The 21809-nt window shown below is 37.4% G+C and overlaps 1 protein-coding gene and 1 long non-coding RNA gene across 6 annotated transcripts; both read right to left on the minus strand.

The window, feature by feature from the left end:
• Positions 1-2697: 2697 nt before the first annotated feature.
• On the minus strand, positions 2698-16860 carry LOC113110802 (ankyrin repeat and SOCS box protein 14-like). Of its 5 annotated transcripts, XR_003293199.1 has the most exons (11): positions 16573-16627; positions 16162-16296; positions 16018-16070; positions 15073-15204; positions 14826-14984; positions 13468-13713; positions 12422-12599; positions 11236-11779; positions 11008-11161; positions 6999-7387; positions 2698-3311 (listed from the first exon to the last, which is right to left on the minus strand). XR_003293199.1 is itself a non-coding variant. In XM_026274988.1 (10 exons), the coding sequence occupies exons 2-10, from the start codon at positions 16275-16277 to the stop codon at positions 10120-10122; spliced, it is 1743 nt and encodes a 580-aa protein (XP_026130773.1). In that variant the 5' UTR covers positions 16278-16349; positions 16573-16860; the 3' UTR covers positions 9663-10119. The 5 variants fall into 5 exon arrangements, 4 of the variants coding, with proteins under 4 accessions (XP_026130773.1, XP_026130772.1, XP_026130774.1 ...); XM_026274988.1 differs by lacking the exons at positions 2698-3311; positions 6999-7387 and adding an exon at positions 9663-10280 and having other exon boundaries at positions 16162-16349; positions 16573-16860; XM_026274987.1 differs by lacking the exons at positions 2698-3311; positions 6999-7387 and adding an exon at positions 9663-10280.
• On the minus strand, positions 8630-9458 carry LOC113110804 (uncharacterized). The gene is made up of 2 exons (XR_003293200.1): positions 9073-9458; positions 8630-8967 (listed from the first exon to the last, which is right to left on the minus strand). It is a non-coding gene; the product is annotated as an uncharacterized LOC113110804 (long non-coding RNA).
• Positions 16861-21809: the final 4949 nt, after the last annotated feature.

The raw sequence follows: 21809 nt of genomic DNA on the forward strand, positions 1-21809 counted from the left end.
AGTAAAGGAGATATAAAATAAAACATAAAAATGAAAAATGTGGCTCTTATATAAAATAACACGAGGTGTTAGTATGGAAAAAAAATGAAATAGTGTTCATTGTGAATTGTTAAAATAGGTAAAATGTTATCGAAATAACAATTTATGAGACAATTTTTTTAATAATTTCTTGTTTATTGTCATTTGTTAAAAAATAGATGCATAAAAAAAATTATATAGAGATGAAAAAAATATCTCTTTGCACAGATATGCTTCCAAAAAAAGACCTGGCTATATTTTATTAAAACATTTATTTAATTGAATAAATTATTGAGTTCTTTACATATTCATTAACATTAAGACGCTTCGTGTTACATATTAACTGTATTTAAAGAACATGCACATAATTCTGGACAAGACGTCTATTGTGGAGTGTCTATTGCACTTGCGTTGAGCTGTGATTGTGTTTCTACAGGTGTGAATTCTGGTTTATTTGCTTTGTGTTTGGTATTTCTGAGCGTATGAGATCATATCCTTTGTATAGGAACAATTTAGTAGTGGCTGATATTGGTAGGGACATGTCATAGTGTCTCTACTAAATTCTACACCCTTGAAAATCATAACAAGTGATGTCCGACTTTGAAAACTATAGTTCTCTCCTTAAATATGAAGAGCTCAAACAACAGATTACAACAGATTAACAACAGCTGTTTTGTCACTCCTCTGAATAAATTATTAAAATGAGTCCCAATCTGAAAAACAATTTGCAAACCATAAGTTCAGATCAGGACTCAGGTTCGCCAATCATTTAATTAGCAAAATGATCAAATGATCCGAAGTCCCGATCTGAATCAATGATTCGCGATGCTCCGAAGTCCCGATCTGAATCAAAAGATTCGCGATGCTCCGAAGTCCCGATCTGAATCAAAGATTCGCGATGCTCCGAAGTCCCGATCTGAATCAATGATTCGCGATGCTCCGAAGTCCCGATCTGAATCAAAGATTCGCGATGCTCCGAAGTCCCGATCTGAATCAATGATTCGCGATGCTCCGAAGTCCCGATCTGAATCAATGATTCGCGATGCTCCGAAGTCCCAATCTGAATCAAAGATTCGCGATGCTCCGAAGTCCCGATCTGAATCAATGATTCGCGATGCTCCGACGTCCCGATCTGAATCAATGATTCGCGATGCTCCGAAGTCCCAATCTGAATCAAAGATTCGCGATGCTCCGACGTCCCGATCTGAATCAAAGATTCGCGATGCTCCGAAGTACCGATCTGAATCAAAGATTCGCGATGCTCCGAAGTCCCGATCTGAATCAATGATTCGCGATGCTCCGAAGTCCCGATCTGAATCAAAGATTCGCGATGCTCCGAAGTCCCGATCTGAATCAATGATTCGCGATGCTCCGAAGTCCCAATCTGAATCAAAGATTCGCGATGCTCCGAAGTCCCAATCTGAATCAAAGATTCGCGATGCTCCGAAGTCCCGATCTGAATCAATGATTCGCGATGCTCCGAAGTTCAAATGGAGCGCTATTTACTACACAGAGCCGTCACTATCGCTTAATACACATAGCCTAGATAAAACAAGTAGATAGAATAGGAAAAGAATAGAGAAAGCTAGTGTTAGGGGCATTTTTAAAAGAAAACAAGCAGTTAGAAAACAAACAGAGTATTTCTTTGCACAAATATGCTTCCAAAAAAGACTTTTGTTCATAAACAAATGCATCAATGGCTATATTTTATTAAAACATTTATTTCATTGAATAAATTATTGAGTCCTTTACATATTCGTTAACATTAAGACTCTTTGTGTTACATATTAACTGTATTTAAAAAATGTGCACATAACAGGTGCAGGTGTTTCTACAGGTGTGAATTCTGGTTTATTTGCTTTGTTTTGTCATTTCTGAGCGTAGAGATCATATTCTTTGTACAGGATGTATTGCTTCAGTCGTTCTGGTAATGGAAGGAAGCTCATGAAGATCGGAGCTCTCAAACGCAACCGACCCAAACAAGCCCTGATCTTCAGCCGACAGAGATGCTGCAGACAGCGGACTTTCTCTGGTAAAGAAACAAAACTAGTAAAAAATGAAAGCATGACACATGACACACAGGAGTTCATATATTTTGCAGTGTAGGTTTGATGTTGGCATTGGTGGTGACATACCAGAGAGGACATTGTTTGATCAAAATGATTGCTAGGAACAATTTAGTAGTGGCTGATATTGGTAGGGACATGTCATAGTGTCTCTACTAAATTCTACACCCTTGAAAATCATAACAAGTGATGTCCGACTTTGAAAACTATAGTTCTCTCCTTAAATATGAAGAGCTCAAACAATAGATTACAACAGATTAACAACAGCTGTTTTGTCACTCCTCTGAATAAATTATTAAAATGAGTCCCAATCTGAAAAACAATTTGCAAACCATAATTTCAGATCAGGACTCAGGTTCGCCAATCATTTAATTAGCAAAATGATCAAATGATCCGAAGTCCCGATCTGAATCAATGATTCGCGATGCTCCGAAGTCCCGATCTGAATCAATGATTCGCGATGCTCCGAAGTCCCGATCTGAATCAATGATTCGCGATGCTCCGAAGTCCCAATCTGAATCAAAGATTCGCGATGCTCCGAAGTCCCGATCTGAATCAATGATTCGCGATGCTCCGAAGTCCCAATCTGAATCAAAGATTCGCGATGCTCCGAAGTCCCGATCTGAATCAAAGATTCGCGATGCTCCGAAGTCCCGATCTGAATCAATGATTCGCGATGCTCCGAAGTTCAAATGGAGCGCTACTACACAGAGCCGTCACTATCGCTTAATACACATAGCCTAGATAAAACAAGTAGATAGAATAGGAAAAGAATAGAGAAAGCTAGTGTTAGGGGCATTTTTAAAAGAAAACAAGCAGTTAGAAAACAAACAGAGTATTTCTTTGCACAAATATGCTTCCAAAAAAGACTTTTGTTCATAAACAAATGCATCAATGGCTATATTTTATTAAAACATTTATTTCATTGAATAAATTATTGAGTCCTTTACATATTCGTTAACATTAAGACTCTTTGTGTTACATATTAACTGTATTTAAAAAATGTGCACATAACAGGTGCAGGTGTTTCTACAGGTGTGAATTCTGGTTTATTTGCTTTGTTTTGTCATTTCTGAGCGTAGAGATCATATTCTTTGTACAGGATGTATTGCTTCAGTCGTTCTGGTAATGGAAGGAAGCTCATGAAGATCGGAGCTCTCAAACGCAACCGACCCAAACAAGCCCTGATCTTCAGCCGACAGAGATGCTGCAGACAGCGGACTTTCTCTGTAAAGAAACAAAACTAGTAAAAAATGAAAGCATGACACATGACACACAGGAGTTCATATATTTTGCAGTGTAGGTTTGATGTTGGCATTGGTGGTGACATACCAGAGAGGACATTGTTTGATCAAAATGATTGCTAGGAACAATTTAGTAGTGGCTGATATTGGTAGGGACATGTCATAGTGTCTCTACTAAATTCTACACCCTTGAAAATCATAACAAGTGATGTCCGACTTTGAAAACTATAGTTCTCTCCTTAAATATGAAGAGCTCAAACAATAGATTACAACAGATTAACAACAGCTGTTTTGTCACTCCTCTGAATAAATTATTAAAATGAGTCCCAATCTGAAAAACAATTTGCAAACCATAATTTCAGATCAGGACTCAGGTTCGCCAATCATTTAATTAGCAAAATGATCAAATGATCCGAAGTCCCGATCTGAATCAATGATTCGCGATGCTCCGAAGTCCCGATCTGAATCAATGATTCGCGATGCTCCGAAGTCCCGATCTGAATCAAAGATTCGCGATGCTCCGAAGTCCCGATCTGAATCAATGATTCGCGATGCTCCGAAGTCCCGATCTGAATCAATGATTCGCGATGCTCCGAAGTCCCGATCTGAATCAAAGATTCGCGATAAATGCTCAGAAATTCCGATCTGAATCAATGATTCGCGATGCTCCGAAGTTCAAATGGAGCGCTATTTACTACACAGAGCCGTCACTATCGCTTAATACACATAGATAACAAAAAGAAAACAAGTAGATAGAATAGGAAAAGAATAGAGAAAGCTAGTGTTAGGGGCATTTTTAAAAGAAAACAAGCAGTTAGTGTTACGCCTGCCGGTTTGCCCCTGCTGGCTCTGCTACACAGTGCAGATGTTAATTGGGCAACAGGTGTATTCAATCCTCGACTAACTCACCAGAGTATAAAGACCGGTGACTTGTAATGTGAGGAGGCTAGCTTCGCCCTCACTTCTCCCAACTTTGTCATTTGTACATTTTTATTTTCTCATTAATCGTTCCCTTTGCTATATTTGTTTATTTAATAACCACACGCGTGTGTCCTATTTTTCCCCTAGACGTCAGTTTCTTTTGTTGTTTATTTGGTTTGATAATAAATTGCTTTATTGTTAAAGAATTTGTTGTCTGCCTCTTTTATGTTGCGGTCTACGAGCCAGCCGTAACATAAAAATGGGGGCTCGTCCAGGATTTTTTTTAGCTTTTTCTGAGGGAGTATTTTTTATTGTCTCTTCAGGATTTCTGTATGAGTCAGTTTTCACTCCGGTTAGTTAGAGTGTTTCAGCTGGGCTGTGTGTGAGCGGTCCTTCCATCGAAACACTGTTTGTTGTTTTGTTGATTTTTGTTTTGTATTTTATTTGGAGTTTTCTGGAGGAAATCCTGGGTGGGGGTACGCTTCTCGCGCAGCTAAACTCATTTGGAGTATGGTTGTTACGAGGTTCAGCGTTTCAAGTCGCCTCGAGCCCGGCAGTCCTTTGAAGACTAGCTAGGATATAGTTTCAACAGGCAGGTATATCGGAGATGTAAAGCTGATTGAAATCCTGGTGAGTACTTTATATTTCTCCCTGATTTGTTTAATCTTATTACAAAGAGCATGTTTTCGCGTGTGGTTTAAGTTGCCCATTTATATAGGAATTAGATGATTGTGTAGACCGCTTAAAATATGAAATTTAATTAGTTTACACGACAATCTTCTGTTGGGGACAATAGAGCTGATCGATGAAGCAGATACATTTGAAACAGCTGTTGTAACCTAATGAGATGACTGATTGTCTACTGAAGTAAATTAGCACTGCATTGAGTGGTTATACAGAGCTTATATTCCTATTAAAATTGTGCATTTATCGTCCTCCTTATAACACTGAAATTGTTGCAGTGACGTTAAGGTCTGTGTGATTAATATGAAGAATAAAAGCAGGATTTATGTCTTGGGCTTATTAATTCACTTGATCTTTATGAGGGTTCTAGTGTTATAGTGGATTGACCTAGGTAATTGAATAATTATTTGTTTAGGCTGTTTTCTGACATTGGTCTTGGAAGTGTTTTATCAGAATTATTTGGTTTTATTGTGGTCAACTTATTAACTAATCTTCATTTTGTATTAAACTAGTTCAAGATGACTTCCATTCAGGGATTGAATGTAGAACTTTCTGAGAAGTTTCTAGATAGGTGCACCAAAGAACAACTTTTAGAAATCGCAGAGAGTCAAGCGATCATTTTGACTAGTAATGATAAGAAGCGCAAGGAGGATTTGTTAAAGGCTGTTAAAAGCCAGTTGATAGCCAAAGGAATTCTGGTAGCAGGAGATGAAGCTAGTTTTGGTGGGGTAGTGCATCCACTTGAGAGAGATTTAATGTCTATCGAGAAACAAACACAGTTTGAAACTGAGAGAATATCGTTTGAAGGTACTAAAACATTAGAAGATAGGGAATGGGAAAAACGTCTTCAGTTAAAAAAATTAGAGCTTAAACAGGAGCGTGAGCGTACACAATTTGAGTTGAAAAAGTTAGAGTATGCATGTGAAAGTGAACGTGAATATCGGCAGCATGAGATGAGGAAGCTTGAACTGGAAGTTAAAAAAGCTGAAGCTTCAAAATCCGTTCAGGTTGTGCATTCTTCTTTTGATGTTGGTCGAAACATTAAGATGGTTCCTCCATTTTGTGAACGTGATGTGGACAAGTATTTTGCTCATTTTGAAAGGGTTGCTTCTTCTCTAAAGTGGCCAGAAGAGGACTGGACTCTGCTTCTGCAGTGTGTTTTGACAGGGAAGGCTCAGGAGGTGTTTTCTTCTCTTTCTGAAGAAGAGAGTGTAGATTTTAAACGGGTCAAAATAGCCATTTTGAGAGCCTATGAGTTAGTCCCGGAGGCCTATCGCCAACGATTTCGTGGTTATAAAAAACCTGAAAGACAAACCTATGTTGAATTTGCTCGGGAAAAAGAGATTACGTTTACAAGGTGGTGTCAGTCTCAGAAAGTAGAAACCTTTAACCAGTTAAGGGAGTTAATTCTTGTAGAAGAATTTAAAAACTGTGTACCAGGGTCTGTGTCTACTTATTTGAATGAGCAGAAGGCTCTTACATTAGCTTGTGCAGCGGTGTTGGCTGATGAATTTGTTCTGACTCACAGAGTTTCTTTTTCTGATAGAGGTTTAGGTGATCCGAGTAGAAGGTTATCTCGAAATCGGTGGACTCCTCCAGTGAGTACATCAAATATGGTGTCAGGTGTGCCCCCTGTGGTAAGTCCGAATTTATCAGAGAAGAAAGGTAAAGTGATCTGCTTTTATTGTCACAAGGTAGGACATAAAATCTCTGAATGTAACGCTTTAAAGAAGCCTGCTAAGCCAGTTGGATTGGTTGGACTTAAACCGCTGGAGGTTAATGTTCACCAACAGAAATTTGAGACTAAGAACGGGTTCTCCCATCAGGTAGATGTTGGAGATAATTATACGGAGTATGCTCCATTTATTACTAACGGTAGTGTGTCTTTGCTAGGACAGGAAGGAAAAGTTTCTCTGAAGATTCTGAGAGACACTGGAGCTTCTCAATCATTTCTGCTAGAGGGAGTTCTTCCACTTTCCGCTCAGACTGCGACCGGGGAGGATGTGTTAATTAGGGGGATAGAAATGACTTTCTTAAAAGTTCCCTTACACAAGGTACATCTTACCTCTGATCTTGTGACTGGTGATGTAATTGTTGGAGTACGGTCTTCCCTTCCTGTGCCAGGGGTTTCTTTTATCCTGGGGAACGATCTTGCTCGAGGAAATGTCTGGGGTACATCAAAATCTGTACCATCTGCTGTTGTTGTTTCCACACCCATGTCTGCAGACGTTCCTGATGAATGTGGGAAGAGATTTCCCCATGTGTTTCCTTCCTGTGCTGTCACCCGAGCCAGAGGAAAACAACTTAAAGTTGACCGACCATGTGAAGGTGAACTTGATCTACATCCTGACAGTGAGGTAACCGTGGAGAAGTCGTTACTTGTTCATTCTGAGGATGCTGTAGATGGAGGTAGTTTTGGTGGGGTAGTGCATCCACTTGAGAGAGATTTAATGTCTATCGAGAAACAAACACAGTTTGAAACTGAGAGAATATCGTTTGAAGGTACTAAAACATTAGAAGATAGGGAATGGGAAAAACGTCTTCAGTTAAACACACAGGAGTTCATATATTTTGCAGTGTAGGTTTGATGTTGGCATTGGTGGTGACATACCAGAGAGGACATTGTTTGATCAAAATGATTGCTAAGAACAATTTAGTAGTGGCTGATATCGGTAGGGACATGTCATAGTGTCTCTACTAAATTCTACACCCTTGAAAATCATAACAAGTGATGATTGCTAGGAACAATTTAGTAGTGGCTCATATTGGTAGGGACATGTCATAGTGTCTCTACTAAATTCTACACCCTTGAAAATCATAACAAGTGATGTCCGACTTTGAAAACTATAGTTCTCTCCTTAAATATGAAGAGCTCAAACAACAGATTACAACAGATTAACAACAGCTGTTTTGTCACTCCTCTGAATAAATTATTAAAATGAGTCCCAATCTGAAAAACAATTTGCAAACCATAAGTTCAGATCAGGACTCAGGTTCGCCAATCATTTAATTAGCAAAATGATCAAATGATCCGAAGTCCCGATCTGAATCAATGATTCGCGATGCTCCGAAGTCCCGATCTGAATCAAAAGATTCGCAATAAATGCTCCGAAGTCCCGATCTGAATGAATGATTCGCGATACTCCGAAGTTCCGATCTGAATCAAAATATTCGCAATAAATGCTCCGAAGTCCCGATCTGAATCAATGATTCGCGATACGTGCTCCGAAGTCCCGATCTGAATCAATGATTCGCGATGCTCCGAAGTCCCGATCAAATGATTCGCAATAAATGCTCCGAAGTCCCAATCTGAATTGATGATTCGCGATGCTCCGAAGTCCCGATCTGAATCAATGATTCGCGATAAATGCTCCGAAGTCCCGATCTGAATCAATGATTCGCGATAAATGCTCCGAAGTCCCGATCTGAATCAATGATTCGCGATGCTCCGAAGTCCCGATCTGAATCAATGATTCGCGATGCTCCGAAGTTCAAATGGAGCGCTATTTACTACACAGAGCCGTCACTATCGCTTAATACACATAGATAACAAAAAGAAAACAAGTAGATAGAATAGGAAAAGAATAGAGAAAGCTAGTGTTAGGGGCATTTTTAAAAGAAAACAAGCAGTTAGAAAACAGAGTATTTCTTTGCACAAATATGCTTCCAAAAAAGACTTTTGTTCATAAACAAATGCATCAATGGCTATATTTTATTAAAACATTTATTTCATTGAATAAATTATTGAGTTCTTTACATATTCGTTAACATTAAGACTCTTTGTGTTACATATTAACTGTATTTAAAAAATGTGCACATAACAGGTGCAGGTGTTTCTACAGGTGTGAATTCTGGTTTATTTGCTTTGTTTTGTCATTTCTGAGCGTAGAGATCATATTCTTTGTACAGGATGTATTGCTTCAGTCGTTCTGGTAATGGAAGGAAGCTCATGAAGATCGGAGCTCTCAAACGCAACCGACCCAAACAAGCCCTGATCTTCAGCCGACAGAGATGCTGCAGACAGCGGACTTTCTCTGTAAAGAAACAAAACTAGTAAAAAATGAAAGCATGACACATGACACACGGGAGTTCATATATTTTGCAGTGTAGGTTTGATTTTGGCATTGGTGGTGACATACCAGAGAGGACATTGTTTGATCAAAATGATTGCTAGGAACAATTTAGTAGTGGCTGATATTGGTAGGGACATGTCATAGTGTCTCTACTAAATTCTACACCCTTGAAAATCATAACAAGTGATGTCCGACTTTGAAAACTATAGTTCTCTCCTTAAATATGAAGAGCTCAAACAACAGATTACAACAGATTAACAACAGCTGTTTTGTCACTCCTCTGAATAAATTATTAAAATGAGTCCCAATCTGAAAAACAATTTGCAAAACCATAAGTTCAGATCAGGACTCAGGTTTGCCAATCATTTAATTAGCAAAATGATCAAATGATCCGAAGTCCCGATCTGAATCAATGATTCGCGATGCTCCGAAGTCCCGATCTGAATCAATGATTCGCGATGCTCCGAAGTCCCGATCTGAATCAAAGATTCGCGATGCTCCGAAGTCCCGATCTGAATCAATGATTCGCGATGCTCCGAAGTCCCGATCTGAATCAAAGATTCGCGATGCTCCGAAGTCCCGATCTGAATCAAAGATTCGCGATGCTCCGAAGTCCCGATCTGAATCAATGATTCGCGATGCTCCGAAGTCCCGATCTGAATCAAAGATTCGCGATGCTCCGAAGTCCCGATCTGAATCAATGATTCGCGATGCTCCGAAGTTCAAATGGAGCGCTATTTACTACACAGAGCCGTCACTATCGCTTAATACACATAGCCTAGATAACAAAAAGAAAACAAGTAGATAGAATAGGAAAAGAATAGAGAAAGCTAGTGTTAAGGGCATTTTTAAAAGAAAACAAGCAGTTAGAAAACAAACAGAGTATTTCTTTGCACAAATATGCTTCCAAAAAAGACTTTTGTTCATAAACAAATGCATCAATGGCTATATTTTATTAAAACATTTATTTCATTGAATAAATTATTGAGTCCTTTACATATTCGTTAACATTAAGACTCTTTGTGTTACATATTAACTGTATTTAAAAAATGTGCACATAACAGGTGCAGGTGTTTCTACAGGTGTGAATTCTGGTTTATTTGCTTTGTTTTGTCATTTCTGAGCGTAGAGATCATATTCTTTGTACAGGATGTATTGCTTCAGTCGTTCTGGTAATGGAAGGAAGCTCATGAAGATCGGAGCTCTCAAACGCAACCGACCCAAACAAGCCCTGATCTTCAGCCGACAGAGATGCTGCAGACAGCGGACTTTCTCTGTAAAGAAACAAAACTAGTAAAAAATGAAAGCATGACACATGACACACAGGAGTTCATATATTTTGCAGTGTAGGTTTGATTTTGGCATTGGTGGTGACATACCAGAGAGGACATTGTTTGATCAAAATGATTGCTAGGAACAATTTAGTAGTGGCTGATATTGGTAGGGACATGTCATAGTGTCTCTACTAAATTCGCGATACTCCGAATTCCCGATCTGAATCAAATGATTCGCAATAAATCCTCCGAATTCCCGATCTGAATCAATGATTCGCGATGCTCCGAAGTCCCGATCTGAATCAATGATTCGCGATGCTCCGATGTCCCGATCTGAATTAATGATTCGCGATGCTCCGAAGTCCCGATCTGAATCAATGATTCGCGATGCTCCGAAGTCCCGATCTGAATCAATGATTCGCGTTGCTCCGATGTCCCGATCTGAATCAATGATTCGCGTTGCTCCGATGTCCCGACCTGAATCAATGATTCGCGATGCTCCGAAGTTCAAATGGAGCGCTATTTACTACACGGAGCCGTCACTATCGCTTAATACACATAGATAACAAAAAGAAAACAAGTAGATAGAATAGGAAAAGAATAGAGAAAGCTAGTGTTATGGGCATTTTTTAAAAGAAAACAAGCAGTAAGAAAACAAACAGAGCGGGTCAAGTCAGCAAATAGGTAAAATAGAATTAGAGAGTCAAATAAAGATTTTTGAACAAACCTTGAATTTTGCAGATTTCAGGCCACTGTTTCTGCTCCATGAGTGCAGCCTTCAGTTTGGAGCAAAAGGTCACATGATCGACGTAATCTAGCATGATGCGAACCATGTTTCCTGAGAGATGTTTGAGCCACGAGACAGAGATGACCTCACAGAACTACAGCGAGAGAGAAAGAGAGCTCAACACACATGCCAGAAACACCGGACACCAAACGTCAGACGCGAACTCACCAGCGTATCTTTAATGACGGTGTCACTCCATCCCTCGTATCCGTGTGGGACGTGTGATCCCTCCCCATATGGACCGTCAAAGCATCGCTCCACGTTGTAACCGTAGTTACACAGCATCCGCAGCACCACCTCGTCCTTCAGGGCGTACTGTAAGGCCGACGGGAAGTGCGTGGTGTTCACTCTGCAGTAGTAATTGACGTTGGCTCCGTAGCGAAGCAGCAGGTTGATCAGCTCGTGGTTTCCCAGCCGCAGCGCCACCTGCAGGCACTTGACAGGGTCCTGGTTGGGCATGGCTCCAGCTTCCAGCAGGACTCGGGTGGAGGCGATGTCTTCATTGGAGACGGCGAAGTAGAGCGCAGACTGGCGCTTATCGTCGTAGCTGCGGCGCACCCATGGGTGCAGCATGAAGTTAGGGTCATAATTGGCTTTTAGCAGCATTTCCAGACACTGAGAGTGTCCACCTGCCGCAGCCAAGTGAAGAGGACTGATCCCACTGTCATCCACTGCATCCAACGACGTCACCGGTATCAGCAGAGCCAGAGCCCTGGGGACAGAAGTTAATGTCCTTTACTTGAAATAAAATAAACATTACCTGAAATATACAGTAAATACAGTGGTGTCCAAAATGATTTGAACACTAGCTCTTTTCATCAGCTACAAAAATGTTTTCAAGTCAATTATTTCTATCTTTTGCTGTCAGAAACCTTCAAGAAAGCTACCTGCAAAGCTACAGTACTGTTAAAATTTTTAGAAATGAGGATGCTGTCAAAAATAATGTCATAAATAAAGTTTATAATGCACTTTAAGTTTTTTACAACTATTTAACTTCTGTAATGATGCATGTTTTGTCATATACACCTAAAAATGATTTAGTGATAACACTTTTACAAAATAAATGAAAAGTTTTCATTCATTCACGTGACACTGAAGATTTGTGCAATGATGCTAAAAATTCAGCTTTACATTACAAAAATTATAAAATATGAATGATTTATTAGTACAACATTTTACTGTATGTTTAAATGCAGATGAATGAGCCTTTTCAGAAACAATAATCATAATTATTCCAAACTTTATGCAAAGTAGCATACAGTATGCACTGGTAATATATACATCAAATGTAAATGTTTAAAACCTTAAACATTTCACTTTTAGTTTATTTCACGATGCTTCATCACATACTGACTTGACATGTCCGCGGTGGGCCACTCTGTGGATGGGCAGGTGTCCCGTGTGTTTGGGTGTTGTTATGTTGGCGTCAGCGCCGTACTCCAAAAGTAAGGAGATGACGTCAGGTTTTCCTGAAGCAGATGCCTCAAATAGGACTGTTGCACAACCCTGAGCCTGAGACTTCACATCAGCACCTGAACACAACACTATTTACACTCACAGCATGGTAACAGAAATGATGCTCAAATGCATTGCATTAGAGGCACCGAGCCCAAGACAATAGAAAAAACACACGAAATATTAGATAATTACAAGATTTATTTATATATTTTATTATATATATATATATATATATATATATATATATATATATATATATATATTAGATTTTTTACATACATATTTTGAATATGTTTATTTTTATATTTTCCATTTTAATTTGTAGGTTTTAGTAATTTTGTTGTGTTTTTGCCATTTTGAGCCATTCTTAATAATGATATCAAAACATTTATAATAATTATGTATTATTATTATTATTATTATTATATAAACTGCTTTTGTACAAACCTTGAAATGTAGTTATTTTTCATTTTAAAGTAATTTTCTCACTGCATTATATATTTTTATATAAATCAGCAGTTAAAAACATACAAATGTACAATAACATAATTAACAGTAATTACTATTATTCATAATATCGTCAATAATTTATAACATTACTATTTAATTATTATATAATGAATATATATTATATATATTTTTTGTTTTGCTTTGTTTATCTTGAGTAACTTGTTTTTAAGTTTCAGTTAACTAATAAAACTAAACCGATAACCCTGGTTCCAAAATCACAGAATATTATGGAAATATCAATAAGGCTATATTTAAAACTGGTAAAATCTGCAAGTTATCAGCATACCACCACAGAAATTTAAATTTAATAAAGTTTGACACACAAAATTTAGCAACTTTTTTTTGTAAATTAATAAAAAAATAGAATGAAATGACCAGGGAATTTTTTGGGGTTTTTTTGTTCTTTTTTTTTTTTTATCTTGATTCTCTGACCTCTCCGGAGAAGTGTTCGGATGATCTCCAGGTGTCCGGCCTGTGCAGCTAATGCTAACGGCGTCAGGCCATAAGAGCTTCTGGGGTCGGGATGAGCTCCGTACTTCAACAGCAGATCCACGAAATCCATCAGGCCGAGCTGGGCGGCTTCATGCAGGGCCGTCCTGTGGTTCGCCCCCTCCTGGTTAACTCTGGCACTGAAGTTTAGCAGGAGCTTTGCCATGCCATAGTGGTTGTTCCTTATGGCTACAGGAAAAAAACATCAACATTTGGTCAGGAAGAATAGAAAAGGAATGCAACTTAACTGAAATCAGGCTTTGAGATTGCTGGCTTTTTAAATAGGAAGCTCATCCTTCATTTGCGATGTCTAGTGATCTCCATCTACTTCACAACTGTTTCAATTCTAATAAAGAATGAATTATTTGTATTCTGTAGGCTGAGCAATTTGTGCACTGTTAAAATACACTTTTAATTGAGTCTGAAACCAAATCTGCATGTTCTAACTACTAATCAAAGTATTCTGGTATATAAAAAACAATATATAATTTTTAACACAAATTAAAGTGGTTATATTCTGAATGTGAATTTTAACATTGTTTAAAATACATATTTTACATATTTTATTCAGTTTAAGAAAAAGATATGTTCCCCAACTTTTTCTATAGTTTTTATAGAATAGTTGTCGCCCATTTCTGTGTGTTGCAGGTGATTCTATTAATTCTTCCCTATTAATTTTCATTCATTTTGCTAAATATCTGACAATTTCATGTGTTAAACTTTATGGAAGTCCACGGTGTTACACTAATAACTTGCAGATATTATATATTCTAATCTTACATTTGGATAAATAGAAGCTGAAACAAGAAACTTAAACCATTTAAAAAAAACAAATTTTTGTTGCTTGAAATTAATATTAAATATATACATTTTATTTCAGCTAGTTGCCAAGACACTAAAATAAAATTAATAAAAACTACATTTAACATTTAAAATTTTTAGAAATAACACTTAAAGTGGAAACCAGAAATAAAAACACAATCAAAATGGTAATAAAATAAAACTATAATTATTTCTCAGTTATGCTTAAATAGCACTGCATATAATCTTAATGGCTGCTCATATTCTAAGCATAAGCACCAGTATTTGAGTAAAATGAATAAAAATTCTAAATTCCCCCATTTTACTGAATATAGCATATTAAACAAATTTTAAATAAATAATAAATGTATTATATTAATTGACTTATTATTGATAAATACATAGCAATACATCTTATATACATTTTTTTTTTTTTTTTTTACAAATTCCGTTTTTTGTTTCTCACTCCAATGGAAGAATGACCCATGGGCTTTTCTGACCTACAACGAGAGGCGAGTCTTCGTCTTCATCCAGGGTGTCTGGACTGCTGCCGTGGTCCAGCAAGAAACAAGCGTTGTCCAAAAGCCCTTTCTCCACTGCTAAGAAGAGCGCCGTCTTGCCCTGACGAGTCTTTCTGTGCTTGGCATCCTCGGGAGACGCTGATGAACAGAAGAGATCAGTCACTGCTGTCCTGACACATAAGATCAACAATGATGATCAGAAACAAAGTGGATCCTCGTGACAGACCGGTAAATGTGATCTCAAGGATGTTCTGGTTGTTCTGTATGGCAGCCTCGTGTAAAGGGATGTAGTCTGTGTCGTCTTCTTCAAAGAAAGCTTGCTGATGGACAGTCAGCTCACGGAGGGACTGTTCATCACCTGATAACACATCCAGCGAATCAACAGAAGCTTCTGAACCAGCTGAATTAACTTCATTAACTTCATTGCTATGCCGTGGATACATTTCAATGACCAGACTAGCACCAATCCAGCAAAAACTAGCATAAACCAGAACCCTGGTACAACATTAATGAAGGATTTTCAGAAGTGAATGCACATGCTGTTTAAATGTGATGATGATAATATATTGAAACCCTTGAAACATATCGGGTCATATAAGCAAACAAATAAATAAATCATAAATTATATTTTATTAATGCTGAAAAAATTACTGTACCACACAATAATAATACTACATGGACATTTACAATGAGAGTTTGGGGAAAATTAGCTTAAAATTAATTGTCATGAAAAATACTGTACAGTGCAGAAACAAAAACAAATGAATTGTCCTGATGATCATTATACAATTAAGCCGCCTCTCAAAAAATACATTACTTTAATAAAAAATAAATAAATAAAGGATGTATGGAACATAAAACATTTCATCTGATTTTAATAAAAAATAGTCCAGCTTTTTCTTATAATGTAGAACAAATGATAATAATAATCTCCTTTGAGAAGGATAATTGGGGGGGGGGGGGCTATTACTATTAATAAAGTATAGTACACACATTACACTAAAGAGAAAATGGGTGAAAATGTGTATTTGTCATGACAATATTTATTTAAAATATCAAAATGCTAAAAAAAAAAATACACAATTAATTTTTTTTTACAGTTTGCACCTTTTTATTTTTTTCTTTTGAGATGAAATATGACCTTGTCATTGTGTGATTGACCCATTCATACCATGCTTTATTGCACTGAATATCTTCTCTCTCTCAGGGGTGATCTGAATGATTCTGCAGACCAAAATACATGGTTTTTCATTCAGGCAGCAGCAGCAGCAGACATGAATCTGAACTTATTGAAAGATTTTTAAGTGTCTCTGACCTGCAGGATTCACCGGAGAAAAGGCTCGTGACCAACCCTTGTTCTCGGAGACTCTCGATCATCAGCTGGGTTGCCACATCCTCCTCAAAACCCCTTCCAGATGTGTCCAAATCCATCACACTGTCCTACTAGATGCTGGTTATAGACAAATCTTGGCACGTGACTATTGCTGCTGACGTGATTGCAAACTGTAAATAACACCACGTGCGAGTCTAAACGCTAAAATCCTTTAATAATCTGTAATAATGTGTGTCAGAGTCTATGAATATAGTATATTGTGCGTGTCTGCCTAGATATAAAAAGTAAACAAACCGCTTACGATTTACACCAACTTCTTTTAGCTGTGCTATCAGACTTGTGAAAGTTTAAAATTACATTTCCAAAATATTAGGCATTTTATTTTCAGGTTACCTTGCAAGTGTTGTTGTTGCGTAGCCTACGTCGATCCAGTTTTGACTGAATACTAGGTCACAGTTCGTCTATAAATACCTGATCATGAGACTCAGAAGGATACTTCAGAGGATCCAGACTTCTGATATGGTCTTCACACACATAAACATTTTTATTCTGCAATAAAAATTAATATTTTGGACATGAACTAGACATGAATTACTGCTTGATGCAGTCTACAGCTGGCTTTTGTCGTACAGGGTTTTATATCGTATTAATGTTTTAAGGAATAATTTGATTTGATCAAGCTTCTCTGAGGAATAAAAACGTTGTGCACTGACAGCTGTTATTTATAACGTAAGCGTGGCAATTTCGAACTTGTGTGTGCAAGACTTCCGGTGTCATTGCTTATAGTTATCATACCTGTATAAAAACAATCCATTATGCCCTGGTATTTGCATTAATTAATTATTATTTATGATTTATTATCATTATAATTATGGTTTGTAGCACAAATTGGCTAGTTTTTCCATTCCCTTTGTTATTCTTCTGTTTAACCTAAGTAAGCTAACTCACAATTCTGTGTTTACATCATGCAATTCTGAGGAGGAAAAAGAAGTGTGAGAAAAAATTTTTTTTTTCATTTTTTTCAGTGGTGGTAACAGGTTTCCATATAAAATAGCTTCCTCCCAAGCTGCAAAATCTAAATAAGATATAAAAGTGCATTGTGCAGTATATATGCAACATCAAATACTTCACACTTACACATGAGCTCACTACGTTCCTTGTTTAACTGAGTCACCGATGTCCAGTTAACATAGAAAATACTTATTTTACAGTTTACATTTGAATTTGCATAATAATATCTATTTAACAGTGCAGATTTAAGAAAGAGATAATACAATCATTATTTATATATTACATTATTTATATTGCTTCTGGCTGCATTGGAGAGTAATTCTTCCTATCTATGCATAGAAAATGTGCATATACTGTGACAGTTTAGATACTATGCAGATATAGGACTACACTCTTAAAAAAAGTGTTCATTGGGGTTCTATATAGAACCATACGTTCTTTAATCAACTCCAAAGAACCTTTTATGCTAAAAAGGTTCTATAATGACAAGAAATAATCATTTTGGCACAAAGGTTATTTAGGCTATTATTCATTCATATATTACATTATTCTGCAACATTTTGTATTTGTAATTAAATTATTGTTTGTAGTAACTTATATCACATTGTAACCCGCTTTGAACTCCCGAATTGATTCAAATGATTCGCGAAACCGCTCCGAACTCCCGAACTGACCCAAATGATTCGCGATCCCCAAACTGACTCAAATGATTCGCCATCCCGCTACGAACTCCCGAACTGATTCAAATGATTCGCGATCCCCAAACTGACTCAAATGATTCGCGAACCCGCTTTGAACTCTCGAATTGATTCAAATGATCCGCGATCCCGCTCCGAACTCCCAAACTGACTCAAATGATTTGCGATCCCCTTCCGAACTCCCGAACTGACTCAAATGATTCGCGATCCCGCTACGAACTCCCGAACTGACTCAAACGATTCGCAAACCCGCTACGAACTCCCGAACTGATTCAAATGATTCGTGATCCCCAAACTGACTCAAATGATTCGCAAACCCGCTACGAACTCCCGAACTGATTCAAATGATTCGCGATCCCGCTCCGAACTCCCGAACTGACCCAAATGATTCGCGATCCCCAAACTGACTCAAATGATTCGCGACCCCGCTACGAACCCCCGAACTGATTCAAATGATTTGTGGTCCCCTAACTGACTCAAATGATTCGCGAACCCGCTTTGAACTGTCGAATTGATTCAGATGATCCGCGATCCCGCTCCGAACTCCCAAACTGACCCAAATGATTCGCGATCCCCAAACTGACTCAAATGATTCGCAATCCCCTTACGAACTTCCGAACTGACTCAAATGATTCGCGAACCCCAAACTGACTCAAATGATTCGCGATCCCGCTACGAACTCCCGAACTGATTCAAATGATTTGCGATCCCCAAACTGACTCATATGATTTGCGAACCCGTTTTGAACTCTCGAATTGATTCAGATGATCGCGATCCCGCTCCAAACTCCCAAACTGACCCAAATGATTCGCGATCCCCAAACTGACTCAAATGATTCGCGAACCCCAAGCTGACTCAAATGATTCGCGATTCCGCTACGAACTCCCGAACTGATTCAAATCATTTGCGATCTCCAAACTGACTCATATGGTTCGCGAACCCGTTTTGAACTCCCGAATTGATTCAGATGATCGCGATCCCGCTCCGAACTCCCAAACTGACCCAAATGTTTCGTGATCCCCAAACTGACTCAAACGATTCGTGATCCCCAAACTGACTGAAATGATTTGCGAACCCGCTTTGAACTCTTGAATTGATTCAAATGATTCACGATCCCGCTCCGAACCTTGGGGACCTTCATTTTAATTTAAAGACTGCTCTTCAAGTTCTGAACAGTTAACTTCAGCAAATTGACACAAACACAAAAAGTATGTTCTTTTGTTCCTTAACACTACCATTAGTTGCTTGGTTTGTTGAACAGTTACAGTAATAAATCTATATCATGGTTTGTCTGAATATTCTGATTGGCTAAAAGGTGCATTAAAATACTTTGATTCACAGGTAGTTCAATCAAAACTTGTATTTTCATGTATAAAAAGGGCCACATTTTGGAGGTCTTATAAAATAAAAATAGATCTAATTAAAATAAAAGCTGTACATTTTATAGGAACAACAGAATTTATGAGAAGAGCATGCATCAGCAAATGAAAGAAGTTAACTGTTCTGCCTGAGGAACAAAAAGTGAAAATTCATAAAACACTTTTCATAAAATAATCATATGTTATATAAAAATCTCTCACAGGGTTATGAGGTAATTCAGGTTGAGAACAGAAACACAATGATAATTGCATATGTGATTCAGCAGCAGACACGTGACAGCTCACAAATGCATAGAGAAAATGGCTTTAACACACATACTTCAGCTTTTGGGTTAAGAAGAATGAAATTCAGCCTCTGGCTGCTGAGAGTTGATAGAATTACATTCCAGGTAGATTCTAGGCCAGGACGGGCTTGACACCAATCTGACAAAACATATTTCATCACTTCTATCTCACCTTATGTGTTCCTGTCCTAATCTGCCCAGAATCCTCTTGCATTGCACTGTTTCATTTGTCCTTTTGGAATATGGTTTGTCTCAGCCATATCATGTCTGCAAATAATAAGGATGTATTTATTAATAACACATCTGCTTATAACGTATAATGCACCTGCATAGTGCACCTCACCCTAGACTTCTTAAGGTTTATTGATTGTATTAATGAAACGTATGATTGTTCAGTTGTTGGAAGGCAGTTTACTGCATATAAACTGTATATGTAGAAATAAATCACTGATTTCTAACCAGCTTAGCTGAACTGAACACTACAGGAAAGCTGTAAATAGAGTAATAATAACAGTTTTCTCTCTCTGTCTGTTGGAAGCATGAGTCGCAGGTGCACTGGGACGTCCTTCTATTATATTATCCAGCATCTCCAGCACCTGCAGAGAGTGAGACTGAGCAAACAGAAGACGAGCCCAGCAGGTGTGATATTGAACACGACACAACCTCCTCAGCAAAAACACACATTCATACAGCAGACTATGGACAGGCTGCATGTGCTTTCCTCAGGTCAAGCATCACTATATTCACTATAAACAGGGTTAGTGATCTGAATAAATCATTAAGAGTGAGTGTGATGCAGATAAGGACACCATAAACAGTGCAGCTATCACTTTTTGAAAGCATTTATTTTTGCCTAGCAGATGATAAAACTGGGAAAAAGTAGCATTATATTATAAAAGACTTATTAAAGACTATTTATTTTATTTTTGGGCTGCTGAAATGATTATTATACTAACTATAAAACTTTTAACTTAAAAAAGAAAATGAACAAAATAAGCATTAACTGAAATAAAATATCATATGAAATAAAAAAAAGAATAAAAATGAAAAAAATGAAAAAACTTTGTATTTGTGCACACCTGTTTTTTTTTACTGCTAAAATAAAACACACAAATAAAAATGAATAAAATTATACAGACAGCAAAAAACTCTTAAAATTGACAAAACTGCACAACAAAATTTAAGTGAAAACTGATATTACACAAAATCTAATTATTAATTAAAAATTATTAAAATATATTTATTATATTAAGTTATATTAATTACATCTACTACATTTATTTATAAATAATAAAATATAAAAACGTATATGAAAACATTTAAACTTTAAACAAGTATTGAAATAACAATAAATAAATACATTAATAAAAAGTAATTATAAAGTGAAAACAGAAGATATGAAATAAAATCTAAATATTAACCATAAACAAAAAAAACACACAAAAAAAAACCATAAAAGTATTTGAGTGACACTAAAATCACACTGCGCTGAAGTACAGTTGGGTTTCATATGCAGTCAGTCAGAAAATCAGTATTATTGGTGTAGTGAAGGCATCCATGCGGACCGTTCCCATTTTACACCAATGTGCTCTTTGATGTGTAATGTTCTAGAAACAATAACAGCTGCTTCTATAATCATAAAAAATACTGCTCAGATGGGTAAAACCAGAGTCTAATGTAACATCATCTATACTATCCACACTAACCTGGGTGTAGGTTTGATTTTGGCATTAGTGGGGTCATCATGACTGACAACAGACATTTAACTGTTTGGTCATAGTGCCTCGATTAAGTGAAGCCAAAAGCTGTGTTTATTTGTAATAATGCATCTTCCATAAATCATCACTTTCTGGTTTCTCTTCCACATCATTTCCCTCCAACTTTTAATAGAGCTTCTGCATGATCCAATCCACACCTGTAGTGTCTCCTCTTCTGGAAGAAACCTGACCAAATGGATCATACAAACCAGTGAACACTTTGCTGGGTACCAACAGAGCCGTCAAATGAGCAGATGCACAGAAATAAGCACCACAAATGTGTCCCAAGTCCCATTTGGTTTATCTATTATGGAATTGGTGATGGTCCAAATGTGATTTTGAGGCTAGGAGCTGTCTGGATTTAGGAACTAAACAATCAGTTGGCTTCACATTTAGGCAAAAAAGCCTTAAGAGATTCTACAGGGGTTATTTTAATGGTTCAAAAGGCCACATTGAAATTGTCACTTTTTTTCTCCAACACAGAAGATGATTGTCTGATAA

The sequence above is a fragment of the Carassius auratus genome, chromosome 11, assembly GCF_003368295.1.
Source record: "Carassius auratus strain Wakin chromosome 11, ASM336829v1, whole genome shotgun sequence".
Lineage (NCBI taxonomy): Eukaryota > Metazoa > Chordata > Actinopteri > Cypriniformes > Cyprinidae > Carassius > Carassius auratus.